The sequence below is a fragment of the Topomyia yanbarensis genome, chromosome 2 (assembly GCF_030247195.1).
Source record: "Topomyia yanbarensis strain Yona2022 chromosome 2, ASM3024719v1, whole genome shotgun sequence".
NCBI lineage: Eukaryota > Metazoa > Arthropoda > Insecta > Diptera > Culicidae > Topomyia > Topomyia yanbarensis.
In genome coordinates this window covers 457,471,231-457,493,575 of record NC_080671.1, presented here as the reverse complement: position 1 = coordinate 457,493,575, position 22,345 = coordinate 457,471,231, and the positions used below count along the sequence as shown (strand labels likewise).

At 41.6% G+C, this 22,345-nt stretch overlaps 2 protein-coding genes across 9 annotated transcripts in view; both read right to left on the bottom strand.

The window, feature by feature from the left end:
• LOC131685888 (uncharacterized protein CG43867) overlaps window positions 1-22,345 on the bottom strand; it is a 1,093,825-nt gene that overhangs the window by 835,796 nt on the left and 235,684 nt on the right. The window lies entirely within an intron of this gene.
• Window positions 11,198-13,756, bottom strand: LOC131681161 (uncharacterized). The gene has a single exon (XM_058961872.1). The coding sequence runs from the start codon at window positions 13,754-13,756 to the stop codon at window positions 11,198-11,200; it is 2,559 nt and encodes an 852-aa protein (XP_058817855.1).

Here is a 22,345-nt window from a genome sequence, read left to right as displayed (position 1 = left end):
AATGTTTCGTTTATTTTAATAAACGGTTGTGTATATTACGAACGATTTCGTTGGTCGCATGAATTCATTCGTTCATCTTAGAAAAGTTGTCGTATTTAATATCATATTATTTTGACATTTCTCCGGTAGAAAAAAAACTTAAACTTCTTTATACAAAACCAACGAGCAGTTCGCGATGGCTCAACTGAATTCGTATTACTTCGGATTCTGGATCAACTGAAAGCGAAAGAGGTTCAGGAAATCGCGTGGTATTTTTGATAGTCGTTTGTACGTGCGTTCAGTATTTTTTGGTTTGCGGGGAAACGGTAGGCGTTAACCTCATTGGAATTGGAGACGGAAAATGAGAACGGTCCCAAATCGAGTTTACAGACAACGGAATCCGCAGGCCAGGAAAGTGCCAGCGATTTTTATAAATCGGACGAGGCAAGATGTACTGCACATAGATTGAAAGTAAAATGACCAGGCGAGCAAATTGAGCCAATTTATACGGATTTCAACGGCGTAGGTGTCTTCCCAGAAAAAAAAAAAATCGCACTTCAAGGACCAGGACGAGTATGCCACTGGAGATACATCGGACAAGAAGGATATAAGGAACACGGTGGGAAACAATCCGATGCACTGGTACGATGAGTATAAATACGTTGGATACGATTAAAATGCAAACAAATTGACCAAACTGCCGGAAACTGATGCCATCGATTAAATTCTGAAAAAGATAAGAGATCCGAACTTTTGGCGAACAGTTAAGAATCCACAAACTGGTCAAAATATTGTGCTGAGTGACGAAGACGGTCGGCTCATGAAGCGTTTTATGGCTGGGAGAAATCCGGATGATCAGTACGACGATTATCAGGTTAATTTTTAAATTATCGCTCGTTAGTGAATTTTCTAATATTAGTCTTTGCAGCCCTGGATTGAGTGGTTCACATCAGAAGTAGAAAAGATGCCCATTCGTAATATTACGGATCAAAAGCGTTCATTTTTGCCAATTAAATCGGAGAAGCTGAAAATCCTTGGCCTTGTTCTTGCACTCAAGATGGGTTGGATTAAAACACGTCCGAGGTAGAAAAGCAAGCCGCTTTGAACAAAGGCCCCAAGTTCTACATGGTTTGGGACACCGATCAAGGAAAAAATGCGTCGCATTCATGATCATGTTGTCGCTCCTAAGAGTCCTACAATCCACAACTGGAATATTTATTTAACGAACGAGAATTGGCCGAATGGAACAGTCACGGGGAAGAACCGTGGAAAAGAAAATTGCATTATATCCCTCAAAAGCACAATTCGCTCCGAGAAATTCCCGAATTCGGCAAATACAATCGGGAACGGTTCTTACGGTGCTTGGATCTGTATTTGTGTATTCGTGGTAAATAATCTCGGGTTACTGTTTGTTGTAATATCTAATTATATCTAATGTAATATCTAATGTCCGAACAGTTAGTGGCAGTGGCCTCTAACTCTTTCCTGTCTGAGGGAAAGCGACTGCTGTTGATCAATCCTAATGTTGGCGACAATTCAATCAATCGAAAAACAGACGATTTACTGGCGGAAGCACCAAAATCCAAAGTAGTTGACAATTAACGTATCGCCACTGCCGTCCAGTGGATGGAAGTTACGGAAGATGAACGGAAATCCGGCGTCCGTATTGTTATCAATCATTTCAAGAACATTAAACAGGTTACGGGGCACGGGCGGGGGATTACTTCGCCGCTGTCCAGCATGCCAATCGTTCAGTATTGATTCATCAGTTGTCCAAACGACGGCCACAGTTGCCATTTCCCAAAAGGAAGGGGCTGTTTCAGTGTGTGTTGTTCCATCCGGTGAGATCCTGCGACGTATAGCAACAAGGATTCCATATTCTACTTCTATTGAAGCTCTTTTGAAGTTGACTGTTTGACGAATGGTGCTCGTAATTATTATTATGTCTTTCGTAAGTAACAGTGAACAATTCGTTTGCCTAATGAAGCCGTTTTGTAATAAGCCAACGAAAGTCGCTTCGTGGATTTCACGAAAAACTCGTAATAAAAGATAAAAGTATTTCAATCGAACTACGAATGATTCATCATATGTACAAACAATTCGTGTATTTTATGAAAATTGTCAGTACGAAACTAATTCGTGGCGATTTACGAATATATTCTATCAGTGTGATAGTATACAGTGAAAACCCATTTTTATCAGCCAGTTTTTTGACCCGATTTCGTCAGTCAGGGGGGCTAATAAAAACGGATCATTGGTGTAGTTATATTGATAGTGCGGTGATCCCAGATCTTTGAAATCATCTAATGGAGTGATTTAGCCAACACCTCTTCTCCATGTTTGAGTTGCTCAAATGACGGTTGATCAATTGCCAGCGGCTTTATTATTCCTCAATCGTCCGATCTGCTCCTGAATCTCAGGTAACATCTTCATCTCCTATTTGATTCCTGCGCTACTCTCGTCGTCTATTTGTTCCTACTGCCACCTATTGCTCACACACCTTTGTGAGGTTTCCATTAGCGTCTCTGCACATGTCGGCTTGGAGTTCGTAACCTTTGCATAATCGCCTTGTTATCCAAATCTTTCTGTAACTTTTTTTCGTTGGAATATAGTTGCCTATTTCGCCCATTTTTGTATCGTTCTCCGTCCGCTCTCATACAGTGCTGCAGCATCATCGCATTTGCTGCGTTCCTCGCTATAAAATCAAACATAACTTCGATTCGGAGCTGTTGTATCTAGTATTTGACCACGCCGTATGTACTCGGCAGTGCTACATACGGCGTGGTCAATTTGGCTCTCAGTTTGATGATTAGGTGATATTGTGGATACTTGTATGGAGAAAAAAGGTGCTTCGTACTGCCATTCTTCGGAAGACTGCAAAGTTTATACCTCCCAGCCCATCCGGGAGTTCATTTTGCCGATGACAAGCATAACATCCCACCGCGGGTATCTGTGATAGAGACTCTCCAGCTGTAGGTAAAATGCATCTTTCTTTACCTTGTATCTCGTTTCGTGAGCGCGATGCACGTTGATGATGTTGAACTTGAAGAAATGGCCTTTGATACACACAAAACTAACTTTCGCTAATCCCCTGCCACTTGGTCACGCGTTCGTGCATCTTGTACACACCCTCTGTCCCACCAAGCAAAGTTACTGCAATGCTACGACTTCGACTTTCAGTTTCATATTGCAAGTTTTCAATGGTAGTCCTTTTTTCGTCGCGTGGGTCGTTGCCGATAGTTCCGATCCGTTTTTTTTTCTGGCGTAACGTGTTCCGAACACCGCACAAATAGGATTAACTGTAGTTAGCATACTATTGTCTGGGCTGGTCAGAATAGGAGAAAGTCGAGTAAGCCCTACGAGCCTGCCACTATTGAGGCGTATTGAAATCAACATCTTGATGCAACTTTCTGTTAGAGATCAACAGGAGGATCTACCATAATGTTGAAAGGTTAAAAATGGTTATTTTCCTAGAAAAGGGGGGGGGGATTTCATTCTGACGAAATATCTTATTTTCGTTTTAGAAAACTTAACTTCATATGTCAGACACGTAGCCAGAGAGGGGGCGGGGGCTAGGAAGCTAAAGCCCCTTCCGAAAATTAAAAAAAAATTAAATTATTCTACTAAATTTCGACTAATCCTAAGCAACTTGTAATACACTTTCGTCTAGTATATATTCAAAAACTGGCTCGTCTTAACGTGAAAATGTTGTTGAAGATTTTATATAGAATTTTGGATGAAATATCGCTTATTTTGTTAGTGGGGGTCCGCCATATGGAATCGCCCATTTTAAATTTTGAAAAAACTGACTTCAAATTCGTAATTAACAATGTCCAAAACTCATAACCCTACATGTTTTAAAATATTGACATTTTACCACGAATAATTACTCGAAACTTTCACGCGTTTATCTCAAAACATTATTTTTCAAAACTGCGTGCAATCGCATTTGAAAACGATTCAATTTAAATACTTTTTACCTCTCGAAAGAAAACATTTTTTCAAAAAACATCTACAAATTCTTTGTAATCACGCTTTTTAATGAAGCCCCAAAGCGGAAAAGAGGCTTAAAAAATCGATCTCAAAGTTTGAAGTCGCACCATTACGTCAAGTTAAAGTTTTTTTTACCCTCTGTCCACCTTGCCGTAGGCAGAATGTCACCACGGGCGCCATTTTGTTTGTTCGCCTTGAAAAAGTGTGTAAATTAAGACGAAAATATAAGCTTTTAAAATTCCAAAACTGTTACCTACTATGTTTTATTCATTGGTCCTTACTTGCTTTGCTAAGCTACGTGATTCAGTTGACTGTTTTGGTCGGATGCCGATCACATATAGGTTTATTAGTCACATCAATATGTATAAATTTTTGCTTCCATCATTCGCTCTTAGAAAATTTTATCATGAGGAACCAGCAGCAAAATTTTAGTCACGCTACATGATTGTATATATACACACAGGCGCCATGTATGATGAAGCAGCAAAGACACCAAAACCAGTGGTGCTCGTATCCAGGACAAACGCATTAGTCAATAACTGCGCCCGGTACCTCCAAATAAACAGCCAGCAGGAAGCTAATAACAAAAACGGCTTGTGATCCACACGTTGAAACAAGGAAGAAAATCTGAACACGAACACCATCACAGCATTAACGATGACGATAACTGCATCGAGAGTAGTTTGGATGACCTCCAGGGTACAGGAGAAGCCCTTGTTTCTTCCAGATGAAAGAAAATCTCCACGCCAAATAGCAGGTTGCGTGTGCATGATATGTCAGTGACCCACTTAAATTTTTTTGTTTTAAGTTTTACGCATTGTAAATATATGATAGATCGATGGCTTCATTGTGCTAGCGCATTGTTGCGAGTGGTAAAATCATTAAGTTGCTCGTAAATACGTAGGTTCAGACAGCGACGATACTTTTCGAAGATTGGACACCTAGCGAAACCTCGCTACTTGGCTTAGAAGACATTTAAAATTACTATCAGGGGCAATGAGCCATAAAAATTTGCAAGTTGTCAATAGATTATGTTCTTTTATACACTAACAGATTAAGAACTAAAATACTATTAACAATTCAGTGTATATACTATTTAGAAAGAAACCTTTCATTTTTAATTGTGGTTGAGCATTGTTAGAATTGTAGTAATAAAAACCTGTTTAATCCACCTAGTGGTGCAATTGTGCCTTTCTCATTCATCCAAACTATGATTTAATATCTGGTTACGTTCAATTTAGATTGTGGAAATGCCTATTACATTCTTAGTACACTAGATAAGTATATATAAGTGCAAGACTGTTACGAATCTGATAAGAAACATGTCGATGCTGACACACTTGAAACAAACGAAAATATAATATTTAATTGGTCTAACTTATTTTGGTGGGGATGAAGGGGATGCAGCTTCGAGGTTGGTTTGAGCGGGGGTGGGGATGAGAGTGAAGGGGCGTTGAGAGGAAGGAGGTAAATGAAAACTTTGACCTTTCGGAATTACAGATAATAAACCATATATTTCAAAAAATTTTGAGTTAACCATCAGTAATCTAGTCCTGTGAATCATTTCAATAGATTTTTAACCTATGAGGCGTTACGATTATACCGGTTTATATGAGAAATTCCATTGTGACCGCAATAACCAACCTGTAACTCCGGAACCAAAAGTCAGAACTGAATAAATCGGTTAACAGTTCGTTGCGAAATAGGTGTTATATTAGCTCGGGAACTTTGAATATGTATTACAGGTCGGACTCGATTATCCGGGGATTTTAAAAAAATCTCACCCCGGATAATCGAATCAAACTTTTTTTGTGTTATTTTATGAATTTTAGCTTCATTGAAGAAGAAATTGGAAATAAAACCTAGTCGATTTTGCAGAATTTCAATGTGTGATTTGTATTTTCAGTTTAATAAGGTGTGTGTCTTGCAAAACAGGTCAAACTCGATTATCCGGGGCTTCGATTTTTCGGGAAAACGATTCGATATGAAGTAAGTAAGTAAGCTGGAGGTCGTCTGTTTCTTGACTCCAGTTTAATTTAAGTGGTGGTGTCACATATCACAGCTAACGTTTCTTTCATTCTAGTTAGCTAGAAGAGTGCGCGTTGTGCCTCCACAAAGACATTCTTGTCCTTGTAGCATTATTTAGTTGACCGTACCGGATTGTACGCATGTAGTCGTCGTAAACTCTCCCAATGTTGTTTGTCACCAGCGAAGGACTACCAAAGGTTACGTAGAAGATGAGTTTCTGGCCGCCTCAGCGTGAGTACTGCTGGCGCCCTCTTTGCATAGGCTAACATTCAACTTTACTTGAAGTACCCAAAAATTGAAATCGCCTCAAATGACAGCCGGGTCTCTTATTATATTCTTGTTTACTCCTTTCTTGGCCAACTTTTTTATACCGCGTGTACGGTTCCAGAACTATTTTTCCTTAGAACTTTTGACGTCATGAAACACGAAAAACTTGGTTTAATAAAGATCGGCGCTTCTTTCGCAGTGATAGAAGCTGGTCAATATTTACCTTCTGGTCTAGTCCAATTACATGAAGAAGGTAGTCGAAGGCAGTCTGAATTAGAAAGTTTTATCAGTTTTCAATAATATTGCCAGGCTACGAAAATATTCCAAAGTTTTCACCATTAACAGAAACTATCCCTGGCAGCACTGCTTGAACGGAACCCGATCAGATTAACTGTAATATCTTCTGTTCTACTGATAATATTTATAACTGTTAGTGCTCAAAATTTTAAAGTTTAATGAAGGATATTAGTCCCATAGGCCTTACTTGTAGTTGTAAACAAATGTTGTGTAAACCAAAAATTACAGTCGTTTAGAAACAAGGTTGTTTATAAACAGCAAGGACATGCAGGGGTTAAAGATGCCATTGGAATTCTGAGCAGGGATCAGTTGTTAAAAGGGAATAATAGGAGAAGAGCAATATTGTGTCACAGTTCACTGGAACTCAGAGCAACATATTCATCAGAATTTTACACCGGATTTTTTTGAAAATAGGACAAGATTCTATCAGCATCTTGAATAAATCATAATATTCAACAGAATTGTATCTTGAAAAGGATTCCACCAGACCTCTGAGAAGCTTTTCTCTAAAATCCTGCATCAAAATTCGTAAAAAAAAATCGAAGAAATACGGATCGATTTTCTGAAATAGATCACATTGGAATTCTAAGAAAACTTCGATCAGATTCCTTGAAAGTATCCAAACCGGATCCTGTGAATCATAATTCCAAGCTAGTGCCAGAAACCGACCGATCAAGGTAGGTATAGACATATTATGTTTCAGTAAGGCCTGCAGTAACCGATATGTGTAAAACGAGAAAAATGTACTAAAAAGTTGAATATTTGGCAACACTGCCACTAGTATTTTCTAGATTCCAAAAACTAGTATTTACTAGATTCCTTGAACAAATCCTTCAACAATAACCTCGTGCTCTAATGCAAACAGTGCCAGAAATATAATCCGAAGAAAACTATTTTTCTAAACAATTTGTTTAGATTAAGATTGTGCCCATGGTCCGAGAGGTGGTTCAAATGACACAATAAATTTAACTTATTATATATAGGCTCTAGATGAACAATTTCTTGTAAACTGTAACTCTTCTACTGTGTATCCCGGTAAAGCTCAGTAGCAAGAGCCCCCTCGAACTGGGTCTCAGGGTCGGCTTACTACTGGGTAATCGGAGGGGTTTCGCGAACAACTGTGCAGGGTACTATCACTTTACTAAAATGGGTTGTGAAATGAGCAAATTGATAATGAAATCTAAACTTCGAAAACTTGTTTTATTTAATTGAATTTTACTTTTACTAAATCACTGTTTATTTAAACTATTGCTTGTGTGTGAGTGTGTATGTGGGTTTATACCGGTACGTACCGCTGCTGTTGCTGGTGGTTCGGGGCCGTCCTGCGAGCGCCCGCGTGGCTGCTGCTGACGACGGTGGGGTTCGGGAACTGGTGACAATGGTGGCTACGCTATTTCTCTGGTGGGTTGGCGGGTTCTTGACGGCGTTGGTGGAGTCTAATGGCGGCTGCTGGCGTCTTCCCTCATTGACGAGTATCGACAGGCCCAGGACGATACCGGAGTGACCGTGCCGAGAAGGGTAAGTCCTCCTTAGCGGTTATGGCCCAAGGCCAGAGGACGATCGCTGGTCTTTGACGGGTTAGACGTAGCAAGCATCCAGGGCTCGCTAGGCCGAATCGTGTGCTGCCGGGTGGTTATGATTGCGTCACCCAAGGCACGGGAAATTTTATATGAAATCAAAAAAAAGGCCCTGAACAAATGTGTCACCTCTCACCGATAATTTTTAATTTATTCAAAACTCACTCCACTTCAAGGATGTTAAGCACACGAACGCCAGATTATGTCTGAACGTTGGTGGGCTCATCAAGTAGTCCAAAAGTCTTAGGTGGCGAAGCATTTTGGCGGTTTTTCACGGCTTTCTGGGTGCGAACTTTGGGAGTGTCGCGCTACCATTTTTCGCCTGCCGTATAACAGATTTCCTCCCCCTTTCATTATCTGTTATACGGTTTGGTGTTCGTTGGTTTTACCACCCACTTGTACCCACAGTGTTGTTTTAGTGTGTTGACAATTATTTGTGTTCATTCTTATCCTACTAATCCTAATTTTAACAAATAACTTTTAGTATTTACATTTTATTCGTACTAACCCTACTAACAATTAACCCTTATATTATTTAGAAACGTGACAGTACATTAAACATTTAGGCACATACTTAAAATAAACAGAGGACTTTGTAACAAACGGTTACAAAACTGGTTCCAATCCGGGAAGATCGAATCCAAGTTTTGTTTTTTTTTTTTGGTCACTTCACGCGGAATAACCTATATTTAAGCTATTTTTGAAGTAGGCTAAAATTTGAGAGGTGGTTAACCCTAGACCCCCCAAAAAAGGTCCTATTAACTGCAATGATCGAATTTGTACTGTAATCAGACATTCTAGTTGAAATTTTGAATTTCTTTCGACACACCCGGATAATCGAATCCCCGGATAATCGAGTCCGACCTGTACATCATTCGGACATCATAGGGTTACCAGTTTATATGGGAATTTGCTGTGTGACCGCACTCTTCAACCCGAAACTCCGGAGCCGAAATTCCAATCAATTAAAAATTCAAAAACGTCTTATGGAAGCGCTATGCCGTTCATTTGAAACTAAGTTTGTGCAAATCGGTCCAGCCATCTGTGAGCAATTTTAGTGACATTATTTGACACATACATACATATACCCATACATACGCACACACAGACATTTTTCGAATAGTACGTGACGTAGCACCGAGTCTGAGCCGTCGGGGCGCCTGTGAACTGGAAGTCAAGCTTCACCGGAATCGCCGGACCGATCTCGATACCCTAGCGGGTAGCTCGTGAATAGGCTAGATCCACCACCGGGGACTAGAACGAGTAGATCGGGACGACGCGGAGAGCTAAATGGCTCACAGAAACGACCATCGGTATCAGGAGAAATCTACCGCTCGGTTTCGAGAGAACCGGGAAATACTTCGTCGTAGTAGGCTAAATCCATTGTCGGAGACTAGACCGAGTAGTTCGTAAACAGGTAAGGGCGGGAGCTGAATGGCTGATCGGGAAAGTAGAGCGAAATGAAACAGGAGTAGGGGAGAGAGGGTAACAGTGGATCAGCAGGAACTATGAAACATTCGCAATAAAATCACAATGCATGATCGGAATCGTCTGATTCCCTCATATTTCACAATTTCTAATTCTTTACACGTGTTGCTATATTTTGGAAGAGATCTGATAACTCTATCTCTTTTAATGGATATTTGTTTGTTTTGTGATAGCCAGAGTAAATTTGCAATGATAAACATTATTCCATCTTTATGAATTACCATTCATTGAATAAATGTTTAGTCTATTGCTATTTATAGCAAATTTTATGCTCAACATTTGCCGCGAACAAAGTTTTTTGGTAACTACTCATGGTTCTGTGTGATTTCACAATTTTCATGAATAGACCCATTGGGTAACTTTGAAACGATGGCGTATGGGGAACAGTGATTTTTGTTTGTTTTTGTGGTCTGTCTCAAAATGTCAATGGGTTCCGATTTTCAACACTAAACACTACTCATTTGGTGCAAAATTAGTAAATTTGGCCAAATTTTGTAGAAATTGTCCCTTATTTCAGGATTGCAGCTAATATGCAAATATGGTGGTTCGATGTTACCCGATGATATAGTGGATTCTTTCGTAAACAAACGATTTTCGCCTCAATATAACTTTAATTCAAAGCGTTAGGATCATTCTTCGTCAAAACAAAAGAATAAAATTTATAAGTAGAATATTTCACTATAGACGACATCGTGTTTCATAGTTCCTACCCATGGGGCACACTGATACATTTTACCACCAACTGTTTATTATCCAAAAAATGTTATTTCCCGTGAATTTTACCAGCTGGAAAAAATATATGGATTAGATAACAACATAGTGGCACTATGTATCACTTTTGATTACACAAATAACATGTATTATCATCAAAATTTAATTGTAGAAAAAATGTGTTTCATTGTTACCCTCTCTCCCCTACCAAGTTTCGACTCACAGCCAGCTTGCCGACTGCCATGCAGAAATTGCCAGTCTGTTTGGAAGGTGGAGAACTGGTGGCGTTTCGAGGAGTGGGGCTTTAACCATACTGAAGGAACCAACTACGAAGTAGTAGAATTAGAGTGGGTGCTAGGCACATAAAAACCCCTCTCCGAAGTAAGGCCGAAAGGTAGTGCCGGGGAGGAATCAGGTTCTGGGCAAAATCAATTGTTTTTAATAAGATGTTTGACGACTGGTTACGGAATATTCACTGATATTTACGGCTTTCTCAGTCTATTATACTTAAGCAAACGTTATATTTATAGATTGCCCGACGTTTCGGCCGTTTTTGATGGCCTTTTTCAAGGGAAAACTGGAAAATTTATTCATGTCATAGTGAGTAAAAGGAAAACAGAAAGGTACAAAAAGGGGGGACATTGACATTGTGAACTTACTCTAATTTACGCGTTTTTGTCGAATTCGCTGATTGCCAACGATGGGAGGTTTGGGAATTTTGCACGAATTTTTCTGGTCGGAAATATGGGGATTTTTCGCAATAAAAGTCATCTGGGTGCACTATTGGTCACGGAGCTCGATATGCACATCCACCGGTTTACAACGTATGATTTAAAGATGGTGACCCGAAACGGTAACTATCTATCATGGGCCAAAAGTGTTCTATTACTTGTGTCTGGTTCGGAAGCTTTATTGCGGCGAGTATTGGTAGTTCTGAGTGTATGTAGAATGCCTGCGTAAGTTGTGTTGAGCCCGTCCACATCGGTGCGATGATTTACGGTGTTGAGTGTGTTCGTGATGTGGCACATTTCTAGTATCGGGAGAGCCGTCGGTCGATAGGTTCTGTCAATAATTTTGGCTTTGGTAAGATCGAAGGTATGGTTGTGTTGTATCATGTGTTCGATGAGGGCAGTCTTCTCTCCGAGACTGATCAGCTGTTCGTTGCTGTTGGTCGTACCATCAGCTATCAGTTTGTGGTACTGGTTAATATTGCTTTTATGGCCATATAGCCTGGTTCTAAGCTGGTTGCGTGTCATGCCCAAATAACTCATTGTGCAATTATCGCATGACAGGCTGTAAATGATATTAGACTGCAGCAATGGGTCAACCGAGTCTTTTGTGTTTGGCAGTAGTTTTGATACTGTGTTGATAGGCTTTGTAGCTATTTTTACATTGGGATAGTCTGGTTTGAGCATTTTCGCTATGGATGTACTGAGTGTTGGCACGTGCGGCAGGGATCTATATATCTGTTCGTTCGGTGGGTCTGTTGGACTGTGATTGCATGTTGATATGCTTTGACTGTGGTTTCTTATGGTTAATGGTGCAATGTTGGAGGCATCTTCGTGCGTGGTGTTTTTAGACCGTTGTATGAGCCTGTTTATGAGTGTGGCGGGGTAATTATTACGGCGGAGATGCTGGAAAATTGTATGCTGTATGTTGGTGGTATTATCCGTAGTGAGTCGAGTTACTCTTTCGATAAAGTTTTTGGCTACGTTCATCTTCATGGAAAGTGGGTGGAATGAATGGTAATTTAGTAGCCTGCCTGATGCTATCGGTTTTGCGTACCATTGAGTGGATAAAGTTTGGTCCGAATTGCGAATTACAAGTGTATCTAGGAACGGTAGTTTATTGTCGGATTCCTCTTCTTTTGTGAATTGTAGGTTTGAATTGTATGCGTTAAATGTATCGAGCGTAAGTGCTATTTTGTCTTTCGGGAGAGCCAAAAATAAATCATCCACGTATTTACGAATGACGGGTATAGCAAACGGCAGTAGTTTAGTGGAGGTTTGCAGTAAGTTCTCCATCACGATATCGGCTAAAATGGGAGATAGGGGGCTGCCCATAGCGGTACCGAATGTTTGCACGTAGTGTTTGTCTCGAAATCGAAAGTAACTGTTTTTGGTGCAAAATTCCACTAGTTCGAGAAACAAGTCTAAGTTTATATCAGTGTACTTTTTGATGTTACACCAATCCATGATTATGTCGTGGGTGGCAAGTTCGATAGGAATGTTTGTAAACAGCGACACGACATCGAACGATACTAGGACGTAGTCAGGCGGGAGAGTGATCTGGTTTATGTACTCGGTGAATTGGAAACTGTCCGATATATTGTACTCGCTTTGCTGTGATCTTTTAAGTATGTTGGCTATATATTTGGATAATTTGTACGTTGGTGCTGTGATGTTTGGGACAACTGGGCGTAGTGGTAGATTGGGTTTGTGCGCTTTGGGTTGTCCATATATACGAGGGCATACGGAAGTGGTTGATTTTAGCCGGATGGATGTTTGAGAGTTGATTAGCTTCAGATTGAGTAGTCTGGTGATGAGCGAGTTGGTCTGTCTTTGGACGGATGGTGTTGGATCTTTGGAAACAACTCGATAATTAGGTTCGTTTAGCAACAAGGTCATTTTGCGGTCGTATTCATGTTTGTACATTATGACGGTTCTGTTGCCTTTGTCAGCTTCAAGTATGTAGATGTCTTGGTGGTCTGCGAGAAATTTTGCGGTGGTCGTCGCTGCATGTTTGCAGAAATTATGAAGCGGGGTTTTGTGTGTATTATGTTTGGAATTGGAGATATAGTTCTGGATTTGCGTTGCTATCTGGCATCTGTTGCGATCTTGTGTGGTTTGGTCTGGCGAAACACGTAGGATGGCTTCAACGTCGGCTAGCATGTGATAGAATGGAACATGGTTGAGACTGGTAACTGGTAGGGAAAATTTTGGTCCAAGGCTGAGCAGTGTCAGAGTGTCCGATGGAACTGTTACGGTAGTGGCGTTTAGTATGGTTTTATCTTGGTATTTTGGTGTGCTGTTGTCCAGTGGTGCTGTTTTTTCTAATAACTTTGCGAGCTTTTTATTTGTCCTCCGTTTCTGTAACTCCTGTCGATTATCGAAAGATTGGTTCTGTGTGGTAATAAATCGTGTTGCAATGTCGTTGGTAGTGAAGATAGTAAGCTGTATCTGTATTTGCTGTAACTCCTGTTTTAAGCACTTTATTTTGTAGAATGTATGTTGGATTTCGATGTTTAGAATTGCTTTCTTGAAACGATCGATTATTCGTTGAAGCTTATGCGTATATGGGCTCCGTTCTTCGAGCAACGGGTGGATACACTTCAATGAGTTCACTATGTGTGACGGGAAAACTCCCGTTTTACGGCATTTTATCAAAAAGTCCTTACGTACCGTCATGTTACACATTTTGGTGTTGAGCTGCGCGTACGTTTTGAAAAGTTGTACTGTGTTGTGACCAAAATTGTTGTCAATAAGCATAAAAAATCCACTATGTATGCTAGCCATATTGAGGTTATAATAAGATGTTTGACGACTGGTTACGGAATATTCACTGATATTTACGGCTTTCTCAGTCTATTATACTTAAGCAAACGTTATATTTATAGATTGCCCGACGTTTCGGCCGTTTTTGAAACCCAATCTACCACTACGCCCAGTTGTCCCAAACATCACAGCACCAACGTACAAATTATCCAAATATATAGCCAACATACTTAAAAGATCACAGCAAAGCGAGTACAATATATCGGACAGTTTCCAATTCACCGAGTACATAAACCAGATCACTCTCCCGCCTGACTACGTCCTAGTATCGTTCGATGTCGTGTCGCTGTTTACAAACATTCCTATCGAACTTGCCACCCACGACATAATCATGGATTGGTGTAACATCAAAAAGTACACTGATATAAACTTAGACTTGTTTCTCGAACTAGTGGAATTTTGCACCAAAAACAGTTACTTTCGATTTCGAGACAAACACTACGTGCAAACATTCGGTACCGCTATGGGCAGCCCCCTATCTCCCATTTTAGCCGATATCGTGATGGAGAACTTACTGCAAACCTCCACTAAACTACTGCCGTTTGCTATACCCGTCATTCGTAAATACGTGGATGATTTATTTTTGGCTCTCCCGAAAGACAAAATAGCACTTACGCTCGATACATTTAACGCATACAATTCAAACCTACAATTCACAAAAGAAGAGGAATCCGACAATAAACTACCGTTCCTAGATACACTTGTAATTCGCAATTCGGACCAAACTTTATCCACTCAATGGTACGCAAAACCGATAGCATCAGGCAGGCTACTAAATTACCATTCATTCCACCCACTTTCCATGAAGATGAACGTAGCCAAAAACTTTATCGAAAGAGTAACTCGACTCACTACGGATAATACCACCAACATACAGCATACAATTTTCCAGCATCTCCGCCGTAATAATTACCCCGCCACACTCATAAACAGGCTCATACAACGGTCTAAAAACACCACGCACGAAGATGCCTCCAACATTGCACCATTAACCATAAGAAACCACAGTCAAAGCATATCAACATGCAATCACAGTCCAACAGACCCACCGAACGAACAGATATATAGATCCCTGCCGCACGTGCCAACACTCAGTACATCCATAGCGAAAATGCTCAAACCAGACTATCCCAATGTAAAAATAGCTACAAAGCCTATCAACACAGTATCAAAACTACTGCCAAACACAAAAGACTCGGTTGACCCATTGCTGCAGTCTAATATCATTTACAGCCTGTCATGCGATAATTGCACAATGAGTTATTTGGGCATGACACGCAACCAGCTTAGAACCAGGCTATATGGCCATAAAAGCAATATTAACCAGTACCACAAACTGATAGCTGATGGTACGACCAACAGCAACGAACAGCTGATCAGTCTCGGAGAGAAGACTGCCCTCATCGAACACATGATACAACACAACCATACCTTCGATCTTACCAAAGCCAAAATTATTGACAGAACCTATCGACCGACGGCTCTCCCGATACTAGAAATGTGCCACATCACGAACACACTCAACACCGTAAATCATCGCACCGATGTGGACGGGCTCAACACAACTTACGCAGGCATTCTACATACACTCAGAACTACCAATACTCGCCGCAATAAAGCTTCCGAACCAGACACAAGTAATAGAACACTTTTGGCCCATGATAGATAGTTACCGTTTCGGGTCACCATCTTTAAATCATACGTTGTAAACCGGTGGATGTGCATATCGAGCTCCGTGACCAATAGTGCACCCAGATGACTTTTATTGCGAAAAATCCCCATATTTCCGACCAGAAAAATTCGTGCAAAATTCCCAAACCTCCCATCGTTGGCAATCAGCGAATTCGACAAAAACGCGTAAATTAGAGTAAGTTCACAATGTCAATGTCCCCCCTTTTTGTACCTTTCTGTTTTCCTTTTACTCACTATGACATGAATAAATTTTCCAGTTTTCCCTTGAAAAAGGCCATCAAAAACGGCCGAAACGTCGGGCAATCTATAAATATAACGTTTGCTTAAGTATAATAGACTGAGAAAGCCGTAAATATCAGTCAATTGTTTTTAGCGGGTCGAGTGATGGCAGCCCAAACCCGTTCCCTGAGACATTCGGGTTTTTGTACTGTTTTTCCCGTCTTAGGGTTTTTTGAAATTTTTTAATGCTCTCAAAAAAAAGACATTTTACGATGTTGACGAATTGAATCGAATGGTACATGCCATTCGGCCCTCCGGGCCTCGGTTGGCAAATCGATTTTTGGAGTGATTGCATATCCTTTCTTTGTATGAGAAAGGTAAAAATTATAAGCACGATCAAGAGTTACTAAATATGTATCATGTGAGTTTACTGAGGACATCAGTTTAATTTCTGTTTCAGTATTTCCCACCCCCAATTTTGATATTAGCGAATGAATTGAGTTGGATAGTCTATCGGTCCAGGCGAGGCGATAATTCAAACATTCTTTTTACAAAAATTATTCACGAAATGGGAATGCAAATAGTTCTGCTGCAATAGTTGTGACAAGTAGAATTCAATGCCAGTTTTACCACACCTATAAATCGTCTGCCAGACAAGAATTTTTTTGTTGAACTTCGCATATTCGTGTGTGTTCTTGGATGATCGCGCGGACCGTGATGCTTAATTTTCGCTGTAGGGATCAGATGCTAGATGACAGTGAGGTCTCCCATATCACTAGAGTTCCAACTCATGTCGTAATGGAACTTGGTTTCTAGAGGACATATTTTTTTCTGATTGGCCCAACTGAAGGTATGGACCTAGGTTGCTAGGGATAAGAGTAGGGACTTCCAGACGTAACCGATGCATTTTCTATCGAGCATGGGCGTTTGTAGTTTCACTCTTGAAAATTTGTAAGTGCTAAAACGTTCATTTAATTACCGGGGTGTTTTAATGTTGGCAAGATTGCAGGCGTAATTTTGTGTGTATGATTGCAATTGCGTTTTCGCGTTTGTGACCAGGTTTGTGTTATCGCGATGGCCACAAGCGTTTGCACGTTTCGAATGAGCGAGATTGTGAGTGTATATGAGAGAATATGATAGAATATGCAATTGCTTGTGTTAGTGAGTGTTAGTATGAGTATATTATTTTTGGTATTCATTCAACATCAATTTCATGATAACACTGAATCAACAATTTACCTCCACAATACTCGATTTGTAGCTACAGCTCTCCAACGTCGGTTACGCCCAACACTCGCCAAATCACGTTCCACCTGGTCCGCCCATCGAGCTCTCTGCGCTCCTAGCCTTCTTGTAACAATCGGATCATTAGCGAACACGTTGCAGGATTGTTGTCCGGCATTCTTGCAACATGCCCTGCCCACCGTATCCTTCCAGCTTTGGCCACCTTTTGGATACTGGGTTCGCCCCAGAGTACAGCGAGCTCATGGTTCATCCTTCGCCGCCACACACAGTTCTGCTGCACACCGCCGAAGATCGTCCTTAGCATCCGTCGCTCAAAAACTCCTAGCGCTTGCAGGTCCTCCTCGAGCATGGTCCAACTCTCGTGCCCGTAGAGAACCACCGGTCTTATAAACGTTCTTTACATGGTGCATTTGGTGCGGGGGTGAATCTTTCTCGATCGCAATTTCTTCTGGAGCCCATAGCAGGCCCGACTTCCACTGATGATGCGTCTTCGGATTTCACGGCTCACGTTATTGTCAGCCGTTAATAAGGATCCTAGGTAGACAAAATCCTCCACTACGCCGAAGGTATCCCCGTCAATCGTAACGCTGTTTCCTAGCCGGATCCTGTCGTTGTCGGTTCCGTCAACCAGCATATACTTTGTTTTGGACGCATTTACCACCAGTCCGACCTTCGCTGCTTCGCGTTTCAGGCGGGTGTTCAGGTCTGTCACCGTTCCAAACGTTCGGGCGTTAATGTCCATGTCGTCCGCGAAGCATACAAATTGGCCGGATTCCGTGAAGATCGTGCCTCGGCTGTTGAGCCCGGCTCATCCCATCACACCTTCCAGAGCGATGTTGAATAGTAGACACGAGAGTCCATCACCTTGTCTCAGTCCCCGTCGAGATTCGAATGGACTAGAAAGTTCACCCGAAATTCTTACGCTGTTTTGTACACCGTCCATCGTCGCTTTGATCAGTCGATTCAGCTTCCCGGGAAAGTTGTTTTCGTCCATGATTTTCCATAGCTCTACGCGGTCGGTACTGTCGTATGCCGATTTGAAGTCGATGAACAGGTGATGCGTTGGGACCTGTTATTCACGGCATTTCTGAAGGATTTGCCGTACGGTGAAGATCTGATCCGTTGTCGACCGGCCATCGATGAAGCCGGTTTGATAACTCATTTACTTTAGGTGATAGACGATAGGAGATGATCTGGGATAGCACTTTGTAGGCGGCATTCAAAATGGTGATCGCTCGGAAGTTCTCACACTCCAAATAGTTGCCTTTCTTGTGAATGGGGCAGATCACCCCTTCTTTCCACTCCTACGGTAGCTGTTCGGTTTCCCAGATCCTGACTACTAACCGGGGCAGACAAGTGGCCATCTTTTCCGGGCCCAACTTGATGAGTTCTGCTGCGATACTATCTTTGCCAGCTGCTATATTGTTCTTGAGCTGTTGGATGGCATCCTTAACTTCCCTCAACGTGGGAGTTGGTTCATTCCCGTCCTCAACTGCACTGCCGTAGTCAAATCCTCCTTTGCTTTGGTCATCTGTACCTACATTCTCCTCGCCGTTCAGGTGCTCGTCGAAGTGCTGCTTCCACCTTTCGATCACCTCACAGTTGTCCGTCAGCAGGCTCCCGTCCTTATCCCTACATATTTCGGCTTGCGGCATGAAGCCTTTGCGGGATGCGCTGAGCTTCTGGTAGAACTTCCGTGTATCTTGAGAACGGCACAGCAGTTCCATTTCATCGCACTCCGCTTCTTCCAGGCGGCGTTTTTACTTTCGAAAGAGGTGTGTCTGCTGCCTCCGCTTCTGTTTGTATCGTTCCACATTCTGTCGGGTTCCATGCTGCAGCATTCTTCTCCTCCAAAACCGCTCAGCACTCCTCGTAGAACCAATCGTTCCATCGTCTCCGTTCCCCGTACCCGACAATGTACTCAGCTACGTTGTTGATGGCTGTTCTCCAGCAGTCCTCTAGAGGGACCACGTCGGGCTCTCCTTCGTCCGGCTGCGCATATACAGTGGCGACATCTTGTTGCTTCAGTCGCACCAGATCGTATCGAGGCGGTCGTCGGTACCGTACATGATTAATGACGGATAGTTTTGGGCACAATTTAACAATCACCAGGTAGTGGTCAGAGTCGCTGTTAGCGCCACGATAGGTCCTGACGTCGATAATGTCGGAGAAGTGCCGTCCATCGATCAGGACGTGGTCGATTTGCGATTCCGTCTGTAGCGGTGATCTCCAGGTGTAACGATAAGGGAGGTTGTGCTGGAAGAAGGTGCTACAAATGGCCCTGTTTCTGGAGGCGGCGAAATCAATGAGTCGAAGGCCGTTCTCATTATTTTTGGTATACAATGGACAAATAAACTGACATAAGTACAACAAGAGCAGACTAAGAAAGCAGAAGAAAAGAATCCAGAAGAAAATAACTTCTCATTAAATTATTTTAACTCGTCTAAATGCCAGCAAAATAAATGCACTCACCATTAACGACAATTGCATTCTATTGGGATTTTGTCATACTGTGCTGACCGGGAATAGATGACTCACGTGCGTCGGTAAATTAATCGTACCTTAATTCATTCATTCAAATATTGCACGCGAATCAATAATTACCCACTATTCTATCATATATGCCAGTTCTGCATCAATTCCCTGATCAAGTTGTCACATATACCAGCTTTAGCACAATAGTACTAAAAAGTACAATTATTACTACACCTACAATAATAGGCTTCTACTTTTACGTTTCTTTAATGGTTTTAACACATTTTGAAAGCGAACCCGAATATATTGGACACGGTTAAAACTTAAGATGTTGAATGAATACGAAAGCCACGTGCCATTTCTCCACAATCATCCTACAAACGGAGCCCCGTGTCCCAAGAAGCAATATATTACACCCATCGATCAATTCTACATCTAGGCCAAAGGTCGGCCTTCCGCAACAAATGGCAGCCAGAAATTAAAAGGAAATCACTGTTCTCCGGCTGAGCAACAAAACTTTCCCTATTTTTCGCATCGTCACTACTGGAGCAAATACTGCGCGGCAGTGTCACCGCACGCACTTTCCGCTCTCTGATTTATTGGATAATGAATTTTTCTATCACTTCTGATGGCTGTCACTTGTTTTCGGGAGTCCCCTCCCCCTCCCCAGAACAGACTTCAAATGTTTGCCAATCGCAACGATCCCGTGGTGCAAAAACTTCCACCATCTTTTTTTTTTTGTTCGCACCGCTGCTGCTCTGCTGCTAGCGTAGAAAAATAGTAACTCTGCTTCCGGTTCGATGTTGTGTCTCTGCGTTCTTCCGTTCGCTGCTTTCGGGTTGATTTATGCGTTTATGGAGCAGCTGTTTCCGATAACTTTTGCTATAAATCAAATTGATACAAAAGTTACAGAGAATCAAATTTGTGTTAATGGATTTATTGGCCAACCAGATACAGAGAGAGTTGCTTCCGAGCTTGGCGCCGTTTGACCCGGTTAAAGACTGCGGTGGTGCCGAGATTGATTGGTCACTGACTGATGCGATGCAGGGAGGAAAAGTTGGGTAATTTGACTTTGACTGAAGTTTTTTTTCGTCACTGATATCCGCAGTGTACTAATGACAGTTGTGACGAACTGGGGCTCTACGGAGTCATTTTTATACTATCACCGAAAACAGAGAAGATAAATTTGACTTCAGCTTGTTGATGATGGAAAAAGTACCAAACTGAGGAAAATCAGCTACACATTCTACCGACAAAAATCTGATCCTAAAGATGCCATCCGGAACTATGAAACTTTAATCAAATACCCCCGTTTAGATCAACCGGTAGAGATCCAGTCCAGCAGCGATTCGAAACCCAAAACAAAAAAAACCTGAACTATCCTGAACCTGCAAACCGGCTACTGATGAACCAGATGTGGCACATAAACTTCACACTAATCGCACATTAAGTTCACCTTCCGGCCGAAGGAGCACACGTCTGGCTGGCAGTAAACCGGCGATGAAAGCCAAAAACCCGAGCATCCTTCCGCATGCTAAAGTCCACTAAATTATTTAAATATTTCGGCTACTATCGGGCTCCATTCTTCCGAGAGGTACACTCTCTTGGCTTTGGATGATGCTATACCGAGGAGCAAGATTTAGGTAGCTTTTTTTACGATCTGCTTCAAAGTGTGGGAAGGATCATGAAATCTCGTCGAGCCTTCCAGCTACTTTGCCTTCCTTTTCTGTCCCCGTTCTCGACTAGCTGACTGACTGACGGACTGATTCACTGAGTCAGCAAAGGATTTTTGGCCTGCAGGAGGCAACTTTTCGTCGGATTTTTGCTACCGATACACATCTCTATTGGTGACCGGAGGAGGGGGGAAGGAAGGATATGTGAGGTGATGACATCGTGTAGAGAGTGCAGAGATATGGAAGGCGAGTGACGCTTTCGATTTGATGGCACTCTTTGAATCCTGACTTTGCTGGAGGCGGCTCATTCTGTATAGTGATATAAATTCGAGCTGGTAGATTATTAAAAGGATCTCTAATATTCACAGAGATATGACGATGAGTTGCCCTGGGAGATATTGATGCTGGGGAATATCTTTTGATATATTAGTTTCGAAATTTGATAGTCTTTCTTGTCGGATGGGATCATAGGCTTGGATATTTGAACTATTTGTGGATATGAAATATTCCAAGCCAAGGATTGTTTGATATAATTTCCCAGCAGATTAAACATGTTAGAGACAGTGACTGACAGGTTTGCCTCCTCAATTTATGATTTACATATGGTTTATTATCAGAATAATACAGAACGCTGCAAAATCAACTCACAACTCAATCGATATGGTAGAAAGCCTGTATAAAGTGAATGATTTTTTTTGAGGGGTAAGAACATAATAGAGATTCGAAATCTCATTGTCAAGTGTCAAAATCAACACGGGAATTCAAAGCCTCCTTCAATCAATCACTCTAAAATGGCTAAATTCTATGAAGATTTGAATACAACAGTTTATAAAGCAAAGCTACCCAAAGAGTGGAGCTAAAATAATTCAAACATATCGAGAACAAGTGGACTCCCCCACTGATTCCTTTGTAGTAAAACATGAATCTGATTTTGACATTTTTTAACTTCACTCTTTGTATACCTTTGTGTAGCTGTGCGGATAATACGGAACAAAATTGAGTACCGTAAACCGGGGTGCTATTGATCACTTTTCGAATTAATGTTGGCAGCACCCTCTCAGATTTTAATGAAACTTTCTGTACATGAAGACTTTGTCACAAAAAGCTACTTTGCATATTTTGTTTTTCCAAAAATGATCTAGACTGT